The 19684-nt window shown below is 45.4% G+C and overlaps 7 protein-coding genes across 7 annotated transcripts; 5 read left to right on the forward strand and 2 right to left on the reverse strand.

The window, feature by feature from the left end:
• Positions 1–190: 190 nt before the first annotated feature.
• On the reverse strand, positions 191–2016 carry N7511_009711 (CocE/NonD family hydrolase; the record flags this gene model as incomplete). Its single annotated transcript, XM_057132088.1, has 2 exons — positions 191–328; positions 385–2016. The coding sequence occupies 2 exons, from the start codon at positions 2014–2016 to the stop codon at positions 191–193; spliced, it is 1770 nt and encodes a 589-aa protein (XP_056980076.1).
• A 494-nt stretch (positions 2017–2510) lies between these two features.
• On the forward strand, positions 2511–3688 carry N7511_009712 (phytanoyl-CoA dioxygenase family protein; the record flags this gene model as incomplete). Its single annotated transcript, XM_057132089.1, has 4 exons — positions 2511–2776; positions 2824–3027; positions 3080–3502; positions 3559–3688. The coding sequence occupies 4 exons, from the start codon at positions 2511–2513 to the stop codon at positions 3686–3688; spliced, it is 1023 nt and encodes a 340-aa protein (XP_056980077.1).
• Positions 3689–4538: 850 nt separating this feature from the next.
• Positions 4539–6472, forward strand: N7511_009713 (uncharacterized protein; the record flags this gene model as incomplete). Its single annotated transcript, XM_057132090.1, has 6 exons — positions 4539–4692; positions 4744–4800; positions 4877–5006; positions 5078–5276; positions 5332–5733; positions 5795–6472. 6 exons carry the CDS (start codon positions 4539–4541, stop codon positions 6470–6472), a joined length of 1620 nt encoding a protein of 539 aa, XP_056980078.1.
• A 1810-nt stretch (positions 6473–8282) lies between these two features.
• On the forward strand, positions 8283–9437 carry N7511_009714 (uncharacterized protein; the record flags this gene model as incomplete). The annotated part of the gene is made up of 4 exons (XM_057132091.1): positions 8283–8361; positions 8423–8604; positions 8629–8781; positions 8831–9437. Coding segments are annotated over 4 exons (939 nt in total), but the record flags the coding sequence as incomplete, so codon positions are not given.
• Positions 9438–12269: 2832 nt separating this feature from the next.
• N7511_009715 (uncharacterized protein) lies at positions 12270–14598 on the forward strand (the record flags this gene model as incomplete). The annotated part of the gene is made up of 4 exons (XM_057132092.1): positions 12270–12646; positions 12673–13298; positions 13362–14140; positions 14206–14598. The coding sequence occupies 4 exons, from the start codon at positions 12270–12272 to the stop codon at positions 14596–14598; spliced, it is 2175 nt and encodes a 724-aa protein (XP_056980080.1).
• Positions 14599–15602: 1004 nt separating this feature from the next.
• Positions 15603–16199, reverse strand: N7511_009716 (uncharacterized protein; the record flags this gene model as incomplete). Its single annotated transcript, XM_057132093.1, has 1 exon — positions 15603–16199. The coding sequence occupies one exon, from the start codon at positions 16197–16199 to the stop codon at positions 15603–15605; it is 597 nt and encodes a 198-aa protein (XP_056980081.1).
• Positions 16200–16901: 702 nt separating this feature from the next.
• Positions 16902–18128, forward strand: N7511_009717 (oxidase ustYa family protein; the record flags this gene model as incomplete). Its single annotated transcript, XM_057132094.1, has 6 exons — positions 16902–17157; positions 17221–17373; positions 17439–17648; positions 17720–17798; positions 17853–17980; positions 18037–18128. The coding sequence occupies 6 exons, from the start codon at positions 16902–16904 to the stop codon at positions 18126–18128; spliced, it is 918 nt and encodes a 305-aa protein (XP_056980082.1).
• Positions 18129–19684: the final 1556 nt, after the last annotated feature.

Genomic DNA, 19684 nt, shown 5'->3' on the forward strand with positions numbered 1-19684 from the left:
GGAATTCACAGGATTAGCATGGGACTAAATATACTACTGGGTCAGGCATCTATCTGGCCGATGCAGCAACTACTTTAAGATGAGTCCCAGATAGAAAATATATATATATGAGGGAGACAGACCAAAGGAGATAATATATAATTGAAGCATCAAAGGTAGCCCTCAGAAATGTATCTGCAACTTCCAGTGCTCAGATAAAGGGCAGAATGACGGAGCTAGGATATTCCTCGCTACAATGGATAACATGTCTGCCCCGATTGAGCTCATGCTCTGGTCTGGGCTTCGAAAACGATTTATACTCCGCAATACTGGGATACTGACCCCCAACCTATGGAAAAAGTTAGTGCATTCAATACGTTGAACTGTGGGTGATGGTTGAATTACCCGCACGCTGATGGATTCGCCCTCGTCAAAGTCCATGCCCATTGCCCAGATTCCGATCTCCAGCTTCACAACTGTACCGGGCGCCACCTTGTCTTGCCGCGTATGAGGGTGGAAAGGAAATTGAGGATGAATACTCCTAGAGGAATCAATCTCCCGATGTGAGGCCCGCAAGATACCTACGGACCCCAAATGGAGATTCAGGCTCGCCTGTTCTGCTTCTGGAATCTCGTCGATCGACTTGACCGGTGTTGCGTGGGATGGGAAGTTGAGGTGCATCAAGTCTTTACCATTCTTGTCCTTCTTACGCAAGATCACGAAGACAGTGAAATCGTCGCGGTCCTCGCAGGACATGTAAAGCACAGCTTTGGGCAGACCAATCAGTCGGCTTGCCCTTTCGAATGTGTAGTTGAATTCGCCAACACTACAGCGGTCCTCGGAGTCATACGAGACCTTTTGATAGGTCGAAGGTGCACTTTCCGTGAGACTCTTGTTGTCTCCAAAGAAAAAGTGTCGGTATTCCGTGTTGGGAGCTGGGAAATCGTCAAGAACAATGTCGTCGATCGCCTCACGATCTCCAAACTGCAGTGCCGACCATCGAACTTTGGGTGTTTCCTCCCAGTTGTTATCTTTGCCTTTCAGATATCGGTCAAAGAAGAGTCCTAGCTCGTGCATGGATTCTGGTATGCTATACAACTCATACCACTCTTGCTTGCTACCCCATTGAATCCATTTGTTCGAATGAGGGACCTCCAAATACCCCCGGACAGAGCCCATAGTGTGAATGGAGCTAACATCTGATCCTCGGATGAAGACTGGACAGGTCACTCGAGACATGTCAACTCGCTTGTCTTCCCAGAAGGGGCTTGATACAGGTGAGCGACGATACATTTCTTCGAAATCCTCAAGACCTGAAGTCTCCGGACCTCGCACAATAGCCTTGGCAATCAAGTCAAAGTTGCTCATGGAGAACCAACCTCCACGGCAGAATTGCTCGCGGAAAATATCCCCTGACCCTTCCCAGGGCGCAATGGCCTTCAAGGATGGAGGTTGCTGGGCCGCAATAAACCACTGTGAGATTGCAAGTGCAGAATTGCCGGCCATGCCAACACTTCCATTACACCAATCCATCTTCGCGAGAGCTTCCACCACATCGTATCCATCCTCAGCATCCTGTGTACCCATCACGCAAATCTGACCGTCGCTATGGCCTGCACCGCGGGTGTCGACGCTGATAATTGCGTATCCGCGAGCGCACCAGTGCTCGGGATCAAGGCCTTCGAATTTCTCCAGGCCACTAAGATCGGATCGTGGGACGCAGCAGTTCCAAACGCACATTGGAAGCATATCGAGGGCACTGTACTTCTTCCCGTAAAATGACCAGCTTAGCACCGCTGGGATCTTTTCGGTTGCATTGACTGGTCGATAGACATCCGCATACAGGCGGACTCCGTCTCGCATAACAATTTCAACATCGTGGTCAATCTGGATATCTGACTTCAGGGGCTTTGCGTTGAAGCCATTCCAACCGGCGGGTAGAACTTCGGATTGACCGCATTGACACTCTTTATATCCATTCTCGCCGGCTTTGGGCTGAGAGATACGCTTGTAGGCCGATTGAACAGGAGGAGGCATGGTAAGATGGAATTGATTCAGGTCAAGGTCAAGGACAAGGACACACAAGATGAGGAAATAAGAATGAAGTAAGAATAAAGTCAGAGTAATGTAAGAATTGACTGTGAAGAATAGCAGAGATGAAGTATATGAGAGAGACACATAAAGTATTGATGTCTTGACAAATTATAGCTTCATCGTGCTCCATTCGCATCTTCTCCGACATATTTCCCCCACCACTATTCCCCGCTTGCCGATTTGCAGATCAAAGAGTCCGGGGAAGTGGAGATTACACAAAATCAAAGAAAAGAGAAGAGAGAAGAGGACTTCAGTATTGAAGATCGGACATCCTCCGTCGATGCCGAGTGGGGGGTGGGTGGGGGAAAACGAGTCCAGGGCGATTTGACTCCGTAAAGAGCATCAAGCCGAATGCTATTTATCTCGCCGAAAGTCGAAGTATGGGATTCTAGATCCCCTTAAAAGCCATTCAATTCAAAGTCTAGACTATATCAAACATGTCAGCAACCGAGACCGAAGCTACAGCTTTTCAGCAAAGCCTGAACAATGACCTGGTTACGTTCACCCCGCGGCACTACGATGACTGGCGCGACGAGTTCCATGAGAATGGATGTGTCGTTATCAAAAATGTCATCAGCCCCGAGCGCGCCGAGCATTATCGCGAGAAGCAGATTCAGTGGCTGAAGAACTTCGACCTTGGCTTTGATGAAAATGATGAAAGTACTTGGACGGCGGATCATTTGCCGATTAGCTTCAAGGGAGGGTAGGTATCCCTGATAGTATACAGGGAATCAACTAATGAATTGATAGCATGTATTTTGCCTACGGTTCTCCCCACGAGAAGATGGCCTGGGAGGCGCGAACCGAGCCTAAGGTGATGGAGATCTTTGAAAAGCTCTGGGAAACCAACGAGTTGATCTCTTCATTTGACGGGATGAACATTTCTTTGCCCCGACGCAAGGATCTTAACTGGAGTCCCTGGCCGCACTGTGACCAGAACCAAAACCGCAAAGGGTATGCTGATTGCCCCTTTGATGCCTAAGCTATACAGGCTAATGTCCTATAGTATGCAAGCTGTGCAGGGCTTACTCAACTATGCCCCAAATGGTCCAAATGACGGTGGTCTCATGTTGATGAAGGGCTCATCGAAGCTTTTCGATGAGTTTTTCAAGCACAAGCGTGAGTCATTCGACCACGAGGATGCACCACCCCCCGAGCTTGAGTTTATGGACCTGTTCCTGTTCAGTGAGAAGGACGTCAAATGGTTTGAAGAGCACGGTTGTGAGCTGATCAAGGTCAACATGGAGCCTGGTGACTTTGTACTCTGGGATTCGCGCACTATGCACTACGCTCGCTTGCCAGAAGGCAACCAGATTCGCCATGTTCAGTACATTTGCATGACACCGAGACGATTTGCAACCCCCGAAGTGCTGGAGCTGAAGAAACAGTGCTTTGAGGCTTACACTGGCACAACTCACTGGCCACACTGGTAAGTTGATATCTCCATGGAACAGTATACGGACTAGTCTAACATGATTGGTACAGCAACATTCGTCCTACCAAGGAGAAGCCGATGCGTGACGGCAAAGTGTGTCCCAAAGATCGAGCTGAGCCATTCGAAAAGCCAGACATGACGGATACGGTGCTCAAGTTGGCTGGTGTGAAAGCCTATTAGGTCGGGAAAGGTGTACTCAGCTTCATATAGCAAACAGAATGAACATTACTATCATTTTGAAAACATTGTTTTTTACCAATGGAATAGACGACAGTTCGTTGACCAAAGACCAAGCGACTCGAGAGACTATAATCGCATGTGTACCCTGATGCTTAGATATGCAGCTCACGGTTTGAACAGCATTCTACGAATGATTCAGTAATTAGTATGTAGCTAACTATAAGTTGTAAACTATGGCTTCCCTACACATAGTAGATCAGAATAGAAACACTCTTTTCTTCCATTCCAAACCCCCTATGTGCTATTCGTGCCTATAGTCCTACTACCCCTAATGGCTGACTTGTTCGCAGCAGACAGGCAGAGTCAGGTCTCCCTATAAGATATCCTCTTCAACTTCACAGCCATTGACAAAATTCATCACAGGTGGCCCACATAACACCCAAGATCTACCGAGTGGGGGAAACACCTCGCCCACTCGGCCGTATTCCGCGAAAACTAACAGGCCAACCTCCACTTCGCAACTCCAAAGTCTGGGGAAAGCGGGGAAATATGGACCAAAATAGACTCAGTTTGGCAGTTTTCACAGAATCTAGCGCGATCCCATACATGAAGTCACTGACAAGTTGTGATAATCTCGCCTCCTTGGGCCCAGTGGGGGATCTAGAGTTGAGGGTGGACCCGATGGCCATGCCTTTGGTCTAAAAATGAGCCTAATCTATTCAGAGAGTGACAGGGGCTATAAATCTTGAGCGACTCCCCGTTCTCTTCAAAACATTCAGCCCAACGCCAACGATACTGGTCCAGACCGGTCGTATTTCCTCTCCTGGATCATATCATTGATCTCTTCATTATGGATCCCGACAAAGCTACCGATCAGCATATTGAGGTGATGGAAGATGCTTCAGAGAAGAAAGCTCCTAGAGAGAGAGTGGATGTCATGGGCACTGTGAAATTGACAGAGGACACAATTGTCTACATTCCCGCTCCAACTAGTGACCCTCGAGGTGTCTGCAGCATTATTACTGGTCAGTTTCATTTGCTAATTGTTTCCATAGATCCTTTGAATATGTCTCGATGGCAGAAGTTTGTAATTATCATTGTGTTGTCGACCTGTAAGTGAAAAGCTGATGATACTACCTGGTATAACTTCAGTCAAATTGAATTGACACATTTTCGGTAATGAAACAGTCTCTACATTGGGTGTCTCAATGGTCTCTGGATTTGGAGGCTTGATTACCTTCTATATCCCCGAATACAGTGCTGCAGGAAAAGACTATGCAGACATTTCTGCCCTAATGACCTATCCCACTCTCTTCATGTGAGACTCCGAACATCCAAGAGTCTAATATCTAGGCTAGAAGTCGTGGTCCTGACACATGCCCGAAATAGGGGAATTGGAAATCTTGTTGGAATGCCTCTTGCTATTGCTGTTGGTCGTCGTATAGTGTTGTTGGTCTCTACGGTGATACTAGTTGTCGGTGCTGTTCTCTGTGCTACGGCTACATCATACAACTGGCATCTGGCGGCTCGAATGATACTTGGACTATCGGCAGGACAAAGTGAAGCTTTGGTTCCCATGATAACACAGGTAAGCAGTTCTTTGAGCCTGGTGGTCATTGATTCACAACGAATGCTCTATCTAGGAAGTCTTCTTCTTACATGAAAGAAGCAAGTATCTCATGGTGCAACAGGCAGTTCAGGTTATGCTGTCTACCATTTATTCTCTTTTTGCCAGTCCCATTGGTGGAGCTATAACACCGCAAGGCTGGTACGGACTTGGGGCAGGGCTCGCGGGTCTTCAATGCTTTGTGGCATTCTTTTTCCTACCAGAGACCAAGTATACTCGAGAGTTATCCGCATATCAGGAACCTACGAGTACCTCTGAAGATGATTTGGAATCAAGCAAGTCTGGCAAAGCAGGAATTCTTCTTTGCAAAGAGAAGCCTCCTATCGACTATGTGAACTTTGAGAGACGGTCTTGGAAATCTGATTTGAGACTTTGGATCGGAGAGCCTGAATGGTATAAGGCAGTGGAAGTGCTCAAGGTTCTTCATCCCCATTTAAGATCCAGTCATGATAGCTCAAACTGACTGAATTATTTCTTAGCAAACTTGCGAATTGCTGTTTTTCCCAAATGTCCTCTGGGCTCTGTGTCTCAACGGCCTCACCATTGGCACGAACATTGCCATGGCCACAACCTACGGAAACATCCTCACGGCTGCCCCATACAACTGGCCAGATACAAGTACTAGCTACGTTAGTTGTGGACAAATAATTGTTGCACTCATTGCCCTGCCTCTATTAGGCACAGGGTCGGACAGATTGGTCCGTTGGCGCGCAGAACGCAATGGTGGGATTCACGAACCAGAGACTCGAATCTTGCCCTTGATCTTGCCAATAATCATTGGAACAATCACTTCCGTTCTCTACGGACAGGGCGCCCAGCACCCAGAGAAATATCATTGGTTTATTTATGTGTGGTCCATTGCGGCATACTATTTTGCATTCGTGGGAGCGAACATCGTGGCTATCACGTACTTACTTGATAGCTACCCTGCGCGTGCTGGCCCAATGTTGATTATCATCTGCGCTTTTAGAGGGTTTATCTCCTTTGGCACGAGCTATGGAACTACGCCGTTTGTGGAGAGTCACGGATACGATGGCGCATTTGGTACTTTCGGTGCCCTTACAGCTGTTTTGGGATTACTTGGTTTACCAGTTTACATTTGGGGGAAGGATATTCGTCAATTCACTGGCAGATTTGCGAAAAGTAAGACGGATTGAGCCTTAGTTCACTTACTGCGATACTCGAAATTAGTTGGGAGTTTTGAGATCTGATGAATACACCACAACGCTAGGTGACGGTAAATTGAGCGCCGAAAACGGCTACCTTCGACGCCATTTTAAGCGTTCTTTTTACCAGATTCTTAGTCATTGCAATATCACGTGACTAACATCTACTCGCTATCGTCATCTAGTCACTGAGTGCTTAGAGAGCGCTCCCTAAACACTCATAGTTGCTTAGGGATTAGCTTACCCTTCACTTAGAGTATTCACTATTGACTATCAGGGACGTCATAATGTTCTACCTACTAGGATTATAGCCGCTATTTATAAAAATAGAAAGGTCCTTCTGTTTAATACTAAACCCTCCCCCTAATCCAAGCCTTCTATTCTAATATTTAAAGAGCCCTCCCCTGTCAAGTCATAGAACTTCTTAGAGCGCTTCACCTAAGACTTATAAGTATATCATCAATTTCTAATCCCTAGGTCTTCTAGATCTTAGTCATTATAGGTTTCTTTCTCTTATCTTCTTTTTTTACTATCCTTTACTTTTCTCACTACCTCCTACCTACTCTGATTTATAATATACCTATTATTAATACTACTAGGAGTGGAAAGAAGCTAGCTTATAGCCCTAAGTATTACCGGCGACGTCGTTAATAGCTTAAGAAAGGCATTATATAAAAACGATATACTATATTAATAAAGAATAATATTAATAAAATCAAAAAAAGATAGATTAGGTTATAAAGTATCTAATCTCTTATCCTTCTAAAACTAATCTAAATAGGCACTATAAATATTTAGAGTAAGATCCTCTCTAATTTCTTATTATAGTATACAAGGGAGACGTTATAGTTTCTCTCGAGTGAATTCTTAATAACTCTAAGATTAAGAAGTTTAGTAGTTTATATAAGAGCTAGAGGTAATAGTGCTAGCTCTACCGTAAAACTATAGGGAGAAATCTTTATACTAAGAGTTATTAGGATATCAATAATATAAGTCATTTTTATTTCTTCTATTACTCACTTTCTAATTAAAATCTAATAGTATATAAAGGAGTATCTAGTTATAAGTTATAATCTCGATATATCTATTAGCGAGAAGCCTATAATAGACGTTGATAATTTATATATCGTTCTCTACCACTATTAGATAAGAGATATAACCCCCTATCCCGATAGTCGTTAAATAATTTAACTCACTTTCCTCCTTCTAGTATTAGTATATACCGGTAGTCGACTAGGAGCGCTAGTTTATATTAACTAAAACGAGCGGACTAATATCTTATATTTCTTCGGTAGTATAGATAAAATTAAGGGACACGACGAATATTAGGACCTTAGAGAAGATAATCTAAAAAAACTTTACTACTGTTAGATTAGTTTGATTTCACTCCTGAACCCTAGAGGTATTCGTGACTATCTTATAATAGAAATTGATTTAAAGTATACTAAGGGTTATTATACTAAACCAAAGAGGTCAGTGATTATAAGGCTCTATTTTACGCTAAGCTAATTTATCTAATAGAAAAATCTTCCTAATGTCTAAAGTCAAACAACCTTTCTTCGATATAGTTGTCCTTATACTTATAATAGCAATTCTTAACGACGCATTTTTAGCAAATATTTATTCTATCGAGGATATATTCGTGGCTCGTGTCTCCCTACCACGTCGTTCCGTTAGACTAAAATTCAAGAAAGACAAACTTAATATACTAATTTGCCGCTAGCCAGACTCATATTATTCCGGAATAACTACTCACCCTATGAAACCACTTAGGTATTACACATACCTCCATTATTTACAGCGGCTAAGCTTGGCCGTCGGGATAATTAGAGCAATAAGACCTTACGACCTTCGGCGCGGTACTAGCGAGGCAGTTAACAGTGAGTTTAAAGCTGTTAGTTATCGTGGTTCTTCTAGGACTAATATACAGAATTTTTTCAGAAACCGCATCCCTCCCATTGCTACAACAAGTAATAGGAGTCGGTCTTATAATTCTAGGAACCATCCCGGTCGTGTTTCTCCCCGAGACACTTGAAGACGCAAAAGCGAAGCGATCAATTCCAACAGACACAGAACAGGCCACCGAAAATGAGCGACTAGAGCAGCAACGTGTCAAGAAAGAAGTGCTTCAAGAGTTTACTTGACAGGTCCGTGAATTTATCGAGTCGACCCGGTTCATTTGGTCAGATTCCAATGTGTGTATTATGGTTATTGTATTTTTTGTCACGATTATAGGCCGGCAATCCACAAACCTACTTCTGCAGTATGTGTCAAAGAAATTTGACTGGAGCATTGCTCGCGTATGTTCGTCATTCTCATTTGAGTGACCTGAAACTAACAATACCATAGTCGAGTCTTTTAATCTCGCTGCGAGGGATAGTCTCTCTTTTGACCTACTCAATCTTAATGCCAGGCCTATCCGGCTTTGCTATCAGATACCTAAATCTCTATGGGAAATATAGAGACCATGAAATGAGCAAGTGGAGCGGTATCCTCTCAATCATCGGTTTCGCAGCCATCTTCCTCGCCCCGAAACCAGCCATCTTAGTTGGCGGCCAGATTATCCTGTCAATTGGCTCATCATTCCTGGTAACTACTCGCAGTCTGGCCACAGCACTTGTACTACCCGACCATGTCGGCACTTTGTATTCTGTCATTGCCATCGCACAGTCGGTCGGTATGCTTGTCGCAGGTCCACTGTTCGCCAATCTCTTTCGGCTGGGCATGCATCTCGGAAATGCCTGGATGGGACTGCCGTTTTTACAGGCATCACTCTTCTTCGTCATGGCTGTCGCTGCCATCTGGCAAATTCGGCTTGGACCGCCGGCTCGGGGAAATAACGACAAGGAGCAGGAACCTCTTTTATCGGCCTAGTGCTGATATTTGTCCATTCATTTCCTCGGCCAACATCCAAGCGCCTCAACACGAGTTTGTGATGGTTAGAAGCCCACTATGCCCTGTGGCGGGGAGCTCCATCCCGTGGATTTAACCCAGTGATGAGCAGTCATGGCCATTTTTGTTTATGGGTTTGCATCACCTGATGCACCATCTATGTCGCCCTCAGTAGCTAGCTCTCTCTTCTCTCCAACCAATCAATAACTCAACCAGAGTCACTACTGATATCATTACATTAGACATTGATCCCTACTCTCGTGCGTAGTGCAATCAGCATCCTGTCTGAAGAATTTTGGCACTTCAGGGTCATCCAATTCCACAGAATTCTCACAATTCTCCTATATGAAAGCTAAACAAAGTTTGATTTAATGATAAGACGCGAATGGATCAATTTGTTAGCGGCTGGACATCATCTTACAATCTCGATTGCTAGATATGAAACTGGAAGTTCCACAAAGCGATGCATTATATGGGGTATGTTGTACGTATAGTCTTGCTTTATGTTGCTATGATTTAGGCTGTCCGCTGAGCCTGATGTTTAGCTTCCACGGCCTGTTATATTGCATGAAGCCTTATGATGCTGATGAAATTTCCAACTTGTTAAAAGTTACGATGTAAGGTGGGGAATGATGACGACCGGGAATGTACAATATAGATAACTTTTGAATGAGTTACCGAGTTGTTTAAGTCTGGAGATTCTCATTTGTATGTGAATCTCCTTATAGACTGTAAATATTTGCCTTAAGATAGTCCTAATTTAGTTTCCCAGATAATGAAACATCGTGGTAGCCGTCATGCCTCATTCATGGCATAAAGCATGGCCGGCGGCCACAAATCTCAACACAACTTACTTCCATGTTGAAGAGAATATATCATTGGTGGTCTCAAGCGCCTTCTTCAGACGAGGATCGGAGGGAAATATCTGCAGAAAAACCCCAAGATCATATATTGAGATCAACCTGCGAATCTGCTCCTGTGCTTGTTTCCTGAAGTGAACCTTCTGGCTCTGCAGTACCAACAGAGCATTATCTTTCATCCTATCGTCGGGAGCCTGCTGCGAAATGTATCAGCCTATGTTTTAGGTAAAGGTGACCTTGTGAAACAGAAAGGGGAAGATTTACACATTCATCATCGTCAAGCGGGGAATAAATGCCGTCCTGGTTGCCAACCAATACTATTTCCGGCGTGTGCGACATCGCAGCTGACACTAGATTTGATGTTTCTTGTTCAGATGGCGGTTCTTTTCTCTGTCCAGAACCACCCGTCGCTAGTCCCGCAAGAGTCAAGTCGAGCTCTAACAGTCCATTCGTGCCCTGCAAACGCCAACGTTAGTTATTTCTTTCCTACAAAACAGTGTACATATGGACGTCAGAAACGAGCGAACCTGGGTTTCTGGATACAAAAACATTTCAGGGGGATTAGAGAAACTTGGCTTATCATTATTCAGGCCCGAGTGCTCGAGGTATTGTTGGGGTGTATACAGTTCCCCTGGAATGGTATTGAGCGTCGAGCTTTGGTGTGAGAAGAAATGAGAGTTCAGGGGCCCTGGAATCAAGGACGGTACGGCAGTTTCTGTCCACGTCTCGGTGGCAGCAATCTCGCCATAATGACCAATGTGATCACCCGGGGAATAGTTCAAAACTGGTGGAGAGCTGTCGTCCTGATGTTGAATTGCCGGGGAATGTTTCTGTTTCTTACTCCGCTCCCCTAGATATTTCATTTAGTTTTCAAACTAATCGTAGCATGCATATTACATACGAAACTTTTGTTGCGCCATGCGATTTTGGAGTCTTCTTCGTGTGTGATAGTCCATGATTGTAACCATAATGGCTCACTCACTGTATGGCCCAAAGAAGAGGGTGCATGTAACACCGATATCGCTGCGGTCTGCGAGTGATTTATCAGTACCTAGGTATCTTGTTTGCTTCCTGGTCCAGAGACTTGCAGGAGACCTATAATTAAAGTAACCTTGACTTTGCCGTACTAAGCCTTTGATGGCGCTAGACAGGCTATGTGACAGTACTCTATTGGACGGAATGATCTAGCCGATCGCACCTTATCACACACAGACCAAAAGTAGGGACGGCCCGCCATCCAGCCCAATCAAAGCGCCATATAGGGGTAAAAGGTACTTCTTAGAACGAGGCCAATAGCTCGTTTGTAGTTGCTTCTAACAAGACTAGAGCCTGAGCCCGCTATCTCACCCCCTGCATTTGTTTAAGAACCCCTTAATGAATTGCTTCATTAGTGCCGGTCTAACCGCGGGTCTCTTTTCGGTGCCGCTTCAGCCATATTTTGTGACAGGATAAGGAACGATAGAACTGGCATGAAAGCATGTGGCGAAGGATGGAATTTTTTTTGACCTTCCTCGAGCTTCATGTTTTCTTCCTTTCCCTCTTGCTGTCCTCAGTTTAGTTTCCCCTGTACAAATGCACTTCTTCACCAGGACTCCGCTCCAATCACATTTGTAAAAAGGGTGTGGCACTAATTCGACGCAAGGAAATGCACAAGATGAATAGCTGTTAAGGCTACGGTAGTGGACATTAATTCGTGAAGTGCTAAGTTGATCCTTCCAATGATGTTGCAGTGCTAAGGCAGGGCTTAGCGAAGGTCGTTGGCCACATCCATGACCGCTGGCACTATCGGTCTTGTTTCACTGTCCAATCGGAGTTCCGGTTGGATTTCCCCAAGATATGACATTTAATGCTGAGGTCCGGCTCCGAGGTCCGATGCCGAGGCCCCTGGACCCCCATTCTCCACTGCAGCAAAAGCAATATAGTACCTCCCCTCTTTTATATCCTCAAACCCTCGACTGTGTCTTATCAGTATCGCGTCACCGGATTATAGCCAGGCTTCTATCCTTACTCCGTTCCAACAAATCCGGTCAGTGAAAATGGCAACACCTCGTCGAAATGGACAGCTGCCATCATGCGAGCCTTGCCGAAAGTCCAAATTACGATGCGACCATCAAAGTCCCATCTGTGGTCGATGTCTCTGTCATGGCCAGGCCGAACGCTGCTTCTACCATCCCGCTCCACTAACTCAGCCGCGCGCACGTGCCTTCAGGGTGGTCTCCCGGAGATCCACGAGGCAACAACGCCCGGACAATCAATTGGTTTTTCGAGTGGATCAAATGATCTCCAGCACACCCACGCCTAGCCCACAGTCAGACTTGCCACCGGTTACAGATGTGGGGAATACGTTACGCGATCAGCATATCGCGCAATGGACTGCAAAGGAGAAACAGACTCTGGGACCTGGAATTCTAGGGTTGGTCTCCCCCAAGATATTTTCAGGGAGTATGAAGACACCCTGCGTGTTGAAGGACCAGGCAGTCTGCCAGCAGTGACAGTACCAACAGCTACATATCCACTAAGCAACTCCAATCAGGTGCTGCTAGGAGTTCAGATTCTATCACACTTGCAAAAGATCCGTTGGTTCCATGAGATCATTGAATTAAAGAATAAGATATCCCCAGGATGGTTTCTAGGCCCTCCCTTGACTCGCGCCTTGTGCAATTCCATGGAGCAAATGTATGATTGCGCAGTCCGCAACTCTCAGGATACGCATGCATCGCTAGCCACCTTGTCCCGTCAAATATTTGTCAACACATCCGAAGATATCCAGACACATTCAACAATGAAGTTTTCTGAGTATTTCGATTCAATAACGGCGAGATGGGAGACAGTTGGACTTGTCTTCGCCCTATTAGGGACAGCATTATTCCATACACCCGATGATGACCCGATCTTCACGCATCGCAACCCCTGGAAGCTTGAAAAGAGCCAACTCAGAAATATCGCCACCGCTGTTAGTGAGATTTGCTGCCAATTATGCAGTAGTGCTAGAACGACTAGCGATCCCTTTTGCTGGTTTACGACCCAGCAAATAGTTCTCTTAAGTTCGATGTTTGGCGATAGCGGTAATCACCCTTTGATATTACCCTTTAGAAAAGAGAGGAAATAACTAGCTAAAACTTGATTAGATTATAGGGTCTGGCAAAAGCTCGGAGATCTATCTACCATCGTATACGCATTCGGCTTACATCAATCCGATGAAGACATCGAAGAAGACTTTCCGTTCTTCTTAGTGGAGATACGAAAGCGAGTCATGGTGTGCGCATACGCAATTGATAAGGAGCTAGCGACCTCCTTAGGGCGTCCTCCACGGATATGCTCTCGATACTGTAGTATTCTGCCTCCCCTAGATATAAGTTACGAGACGATAGTCCTCTCACGAAGCGAAGGAGAGAGGGCACTACAGAATCTCGACGCGAATGGTTGGAACACCGAAGGAAATCTGACCGTTGGCGTCAGGCTTCGTATCGTGCTACTAACGAGCTTATTGCGAGAAAGTATCCTAGAGTTGTCTTTGAGTCCTACAACTCAGCATATTCCAGCCAAAGTTGAGTTCGTGTCTCATAGAGTTCAAATTATGTTGATATCAGGGACTGACCGCAAGGAACTATATAGAAGGTTGATTCAAGAATCCCGTAAAATGCAGCAAGACCTTCCCTCATTTATGCACTGGTCTCCCCAGGATGCTGCAGCGGGTGCTTACAACTCTACACGAGACGAGGGCCGCGCCTTCGCTCACATGGAGTTTACGTACCAGGAGTTTCTTCTGCATCGTATCTTGCTAAAGCGCCTTGGGATAAACTCACAAGGTCTTAGTGAAATCTCCCTGGAAATAGTGACCACGCTATTAGACATTATTGCTATGCAGACCCGGTCTGCTCACTTGGTGGCGAATATGTCGTGGGATGTAAGATTGCTCTACCCCCCTCAATACTGATATAGGGCCTCTCTTATAACATAAATTCTCTCCAGTTATGCTACATTGGTCTTCCTGCTGCAGGCATCCTGACTTCGAACCTGCTCTCGGGGCAAAGCTCTCAGATATCGAATTCATCACCAGCGCCGTTACCTGCCAAATTTCGTTCACTTACTATCCAAAAGCTCATTCTTTTTGTCTCCCATCTGACCTCGCTGGTGCGTCCACATGAAGGGAGTTATAAAGTTGCTCAACAAGGGGCGAGATTCATTCGTCGGGTGCTCGATCGAATTCTTTCCCCCGAATATCCCCAATCGGCTCCCTTGACTCCAGATATTGATTTATGTAAAGATTGGTACGACGGTTGTGATTTGGACGGTAATTTTGATTTCATGGCGTGGTTTGACAATATCCACTGGACTCAGGACCCTTTGTTTAATTTCACCTGACTTTACACAACAACCATCTTCAGTCCAGTATATACCATCTCTGAGCAAGATCTGATCTTGTTCAAAAGATGGGTATTGAAACGCACATCAGAATTAGGCTTCCTACAACAACAGCAACAAGGCACTTCTTTTACGGAACAGAACCCTCGACCGCTTTCGAGGTTTCATCTTCTCTTTCAATGAATTGTTTTTTATATGTACTGTAGTGGGGGAAATAGCGACGGAAAGAAAGCGCGAGAGCTGTGAGGTCGAGCTAGCACAATAAGCGATCTTGATGAAATATGCTCATTGAGCACGTTTATGCGAGAAGCCCCTGTGTTGTAAAAACTCTTTCAAGTCTTTAAAGAGACTAATTATTACCTAAAATATAGTATGCTTCAAGAAGAAGTGATTATAGACCACAATTGTTGAGATATCAAGTTGTAATTTATCACTTTTACTATGTGTTTTGGGCTGCACAGCTGGTTTACATGTGCAGCTCGCTTACCGAATACGTTAGTTACTCGTGCCTCATTTCTCATGTTTTGGAATGGAGATCTCAGCTAGATTGATTCAGGGGGTATACGCTCTTTTGGCCCTTATGCTCTTTATTTAATATATCCTGCTGTTCCATTATTTCACAACGCTGCTGAGTGTACGACTCCTTGTCTATCTCGACCCGTCTGCCTGTCAGACTGCCATCGAGCATCTCCCTCTTCAGTACCCTAAGATTTTCGACCGAGAAAGCAAATTAGAAACAACTCATCGCGTCAGCTAAAGCAAGATAGCAAGAAATATTTAGTTCAATATGCATTCATAAGGCTATATGAACTTCAACAGCACCAACAACCTCGCAGTACCGACATCAAATCCGCCTTCATGTGCTCAGGTATCAACAGTGCTGCTTCAAAACCCTTCGAAAACTCTGATCATCATCCATGTTCGCTCAAAACATGTCACAATCAAAGTTTCCTGCTTAACTGTGTGCTCATTTACCTAGTTACAAAGGTTAGCACGTTCTTGGGTCAAGGAGTTGAGTAGATATACTGACTGATTTCCCAGGCCTCATCGGCTTCGGCGCGCTTGTTGATGTTCCATGCTTCATCGGCTTCGGCGCGCTTGTTGATATTCCAGGCCTCATCGGCTTCGGCGCGCTTGTTGATGTTCCATGCTTCATCGGCTTCGGCGCGCTTGTTGATGTTCCATGCTTCATCGGCTTCGGCGCGCTTGTTGATATTCCAGGCCTCATCGGCTTCGGCGCGCTTGTTGATGTTCCATGCTTCATCGGCTTCGGCGCGCTTGTTGATGTTCCATGCTTCATCGGCTTCGGCGCGCTTGTTGATGTTCCAGGCCTCATCGGCTTCGGCGCGCTTGTTGATGTTCCATGCTTCATCGGCTTCGGCGCGCTTGTTGATGTTCCATGCTTCATCGGCTTCGGCGCGCTTGTTGATGTTCCATGCTTCATCGGCTTCGGCGCGCTTGTTGATATTCCAGGCCTCATCGGCCTCGGCGCGCTTGTTGATGTTCCAGGCCTCATCGGCTTCCCCACGAGAGTGTACAACGAGCGCCTGTGCTCCAATAGCCCAAGCACAGGCGATGTAGATAGTGCTGGCAAGATGCATCTTAGGGAGTGATCTTGATTCAAAATCAGGCTAGCGAAGGACCTCAGGAGATGAAGCTGATATGTTGAAACAAGATGTTTGTCAAAGCTGATGTGTGGATGTAACAAATGGGCAAAATTGCCAGCTTTTATATTTCTCTCTCTGGCCCTTTTTCCCAGCACTGTATTATTATTAAAATCGTGAACACCAAGAAAAGGCAGGTGATGACAAGATGTTCATGGTGTAGATTTCCAGTATCTCGCGCCAGGGTCTACCCTCTCATGGACTCGATCCAGACACCGAGCTTAGATGCATATTTAGGCTATTGCGCATACCCATTTCGTGCTTCTATGCATGCTTACTTTCTCACTTCTTATTCGCCCATACAATGTGGGGCTTTAGACAAGTGTCATTGATGTACCAATCACCTTAGCTGAAATTGCTCAGTCACATGTAGCCTTTGCTCTGCTAGCCCAAAGCCCGCTGTCCCCTGTCTATAGCATATGCCAGCGAGTGTATTATGCCTTTCCCTGCACGTAAGCTTACGAATAGCATTCCATTGGCCTGATCAGAGCCCCGCTCCTATATTATCCACCAGTATGATTGTTATGGCCATGAGATTAATGACAATCCTAACAACTTTTGGATTACATTTTTGATATATTCACTTCTTATATCATTGAATAGAAGTCAAGCTGCCAGCACCACTCGACCTAGGCCTCAATGGAGAAGTATTCGAGTCTGAATCCTGAGGATAATGCCTCCGTGGAATCTTTGCTTCACGGCGGAGATGAAACTCCCTTCAAAGACGATGGCTTAGACAGCTTCCCTTTCAAGCACCGCGATGGTTCCTGGCTCCAGCGACACAAAATCGCTATCTGCGTGAACGCTCTCTTATTATCGCTGAACGTGATATTTGGTTTGGTGTTTTACACCTGGCTTAATCTTCAATACTCCCATTACCCATTTTTCGAAGAGAGTGGGTGTTCATGAGAGGGAAGTCGTGACTTTATCTAACACAGAGCTAACACCTCCCCAACAGCGCCTGCTCGCGATGTTATCAGATATGAGGGGCAACAATTAGATTTGCTACCTGTGTATCTGCCCAATGGAACCTTGAATCCTGAAAAACAAGGACACTTCAACGGAAAACCGACACCCCAGCTTGCCGAAGATTGGAAGAGCATCATGCAACGTACGGACGCTGTCAATCCTTTGATGACCTCTCGAGAAGCCCAGCTCCGCTGACTGTCTCTGTAGACCAGAATATTCGTCTTCAGAGAGATGAACTTGGCCCATTCGCCCATGATGACAGCGTCATCCAACTTGCCGATGGATCTGGTTATTTTGCTACGTTAGCGGTATTTCATGGGCTGCATTGCCTGAAGAGATTCCATCACTACATTCATCGGGATTCTTACTACCCTAACATGACTGAAGAAGATGACGCGCGCCTTTTGTACCATACTGGTGAGTGAGGCTGGAGAAGCTAAACCCCAGTATTTTTCTCAAGGAGTTGATGCTTACCGATTCAAACTTAGAACACTGTGTTGATTGGTTGAGGCAATATGTACAATGCAACGCCGATACTACAGTCATCCCCTTTTACTGGGGAGTTGGGTAAGATATTATCACAGGCCAGCCTATGGCGGCGATGCTAATATTTGAAATAAGACAAAAACACCCTTTGGCCGTTGATAAAGCAAAACATCAATGTGTCAAGTGGGAACCCCTCGAGCACTGGATGGCAGAACATTCTTTCGACGCCTTCGAGCAAGGTCTACTCGTGCATCCTATTTACGGTAAGAATACATGAGGCATTACCCTGGGTGCTTAAAATGCTAATTCCCTGCTTTAGGCGACCCTTATACCGGAGAGAAGGCGGACACGATTGGAATCGCTTTAGGTGATCATACTCTGGAGGTCGGGAATGGTGGACATTCTCACTAGACTACCCAAAACTATCGTTCGAGAAATCTTTGAATCTAAGATATCGGACACTGATAACTCTGTTGAGATTTATGAGACAAGTCAACGTAGTTCAAAAGCGAGCCGGCCATCCCAGCGAGCCGCCTCCCTAGACCTGGCTGTGACCCTTTGGTGACTCTTTGGTAACCCTGAGGGTCCATAAACAAGACAAATAGGTAAAAAGCATCACTTTTCGCGTGATTCTTTTGCTCCAGATTGATTAGTGTCTAAAATAACTGACGGGTTGTCCTAAATAGTTAAGGCACTGTATATGCGGCTTGCTGTCGGTCGTAATGGGAGACCCTCAAGGAACCGCAGAGAGTCAGAGTCAGGCCCAGGGTCGTAGAGGTCTGACCTTCCCCTCATAAGGGGCGGGCGGAGGGTCACAGCCAGGTCTAGCCAAAACGAATTTCTTATCGTGTCGTCAAGTTGATACTTTCTGCCCACTCTCAGAGATCTAGTAAAGAGGACTTTTTTTTTCTTTTGTCAAGAAACTCCCACTCGTCTATTTGCTTTTGTAAGTCGTGTCATCACGACTCCCAACACTTCTGTCTTTCTATGGCCGAGTAAATGCTGAGCTGTTGGCGCATAATAAAGCCTTATGCCAGTGGTGAAAATTGTTGGCCATATCTAAAACGGTCTGACAAGAAGCACTATGTAGATACTCAATTCCACCAAAGCACCCTACTCCAAATTGTTCATCAAATGCACGCTGCTTTAAGCGAAGTAAATCCGGAATTTGCCATTTCTGGCTGCGGAGTACATCAAATCTATTCCATTCTTCTCTTCATCGCGTGAAAGTTATTCTTGAAAAAGAAACAATGGACTGACTTGCCGGCTTTCTGATCGAACTAAAAAGGTCACTCTTCCGGCATAGTGCTTATCTGCGATTATCTGCATGTGCATGCAGTGGACATCCACTAGGATGATTCGGGTTTAATGCTTACAGATTTCTCCTGCAGTCAGTTGCTTGGGTATATCATACCTTTTTTTTAAAAATAAAAAGATACAGACACCGGGCCTAGGGAAGTAGTATCTCTTCATCCGAGAGAGTGCTATAAGCTTACGGTTTATTTGAAGGCTCGCCATCAGTAAAAGCTTGCTCATACCCCCTTATCTCGAGCTGACTTAAGATCTCACAATTGCAAGGGTAGTCCCTTAGATCCACTAGGGCGCTACTGTGTCTGTTTGGAAAGAGGGTGGGTCCATGCTTTGCCATATTGCATACACAGAGCTGCTAGCCAAAGTACTCACCTCGTCACTTTATCAGTAGTGATGAATTGACCTGCACGACGTCCCTTCCCAGTACGTTATTCTGCTCAAGATTCCAAGCCTGATCCCAGCGAAAGAGAAGCAGGCCTAGGTGAGTGTGCCACAGAAGCTTTGAGCAGTGAGAACCCTTAAGAACGACGCATTATCGCGCTGATTGCTGATTGCCACTAAATTCAGAACTCTTGCACAAAACCAAGGTGTTTTTTGTTTGTTTGTTTTTGGCTTCGAAAGCTTGCTTGCTGTTGCCCTTGATAATAGTCTATCCT

This window comes from Penicillium nucicola (genome assembly GCF_028828085.1).
Source record: "Penicillium nucicola strain IBT 29836 chromosome Unknown utg000010l, whole genome shotgun sequence".
Lineage (NCBI taxonomy): Eukaryota > Fungi > Ascomycota > Eurotiomycetes > Eurotiales > Aspergillaceae > Penicillium > Penicillium nucicola.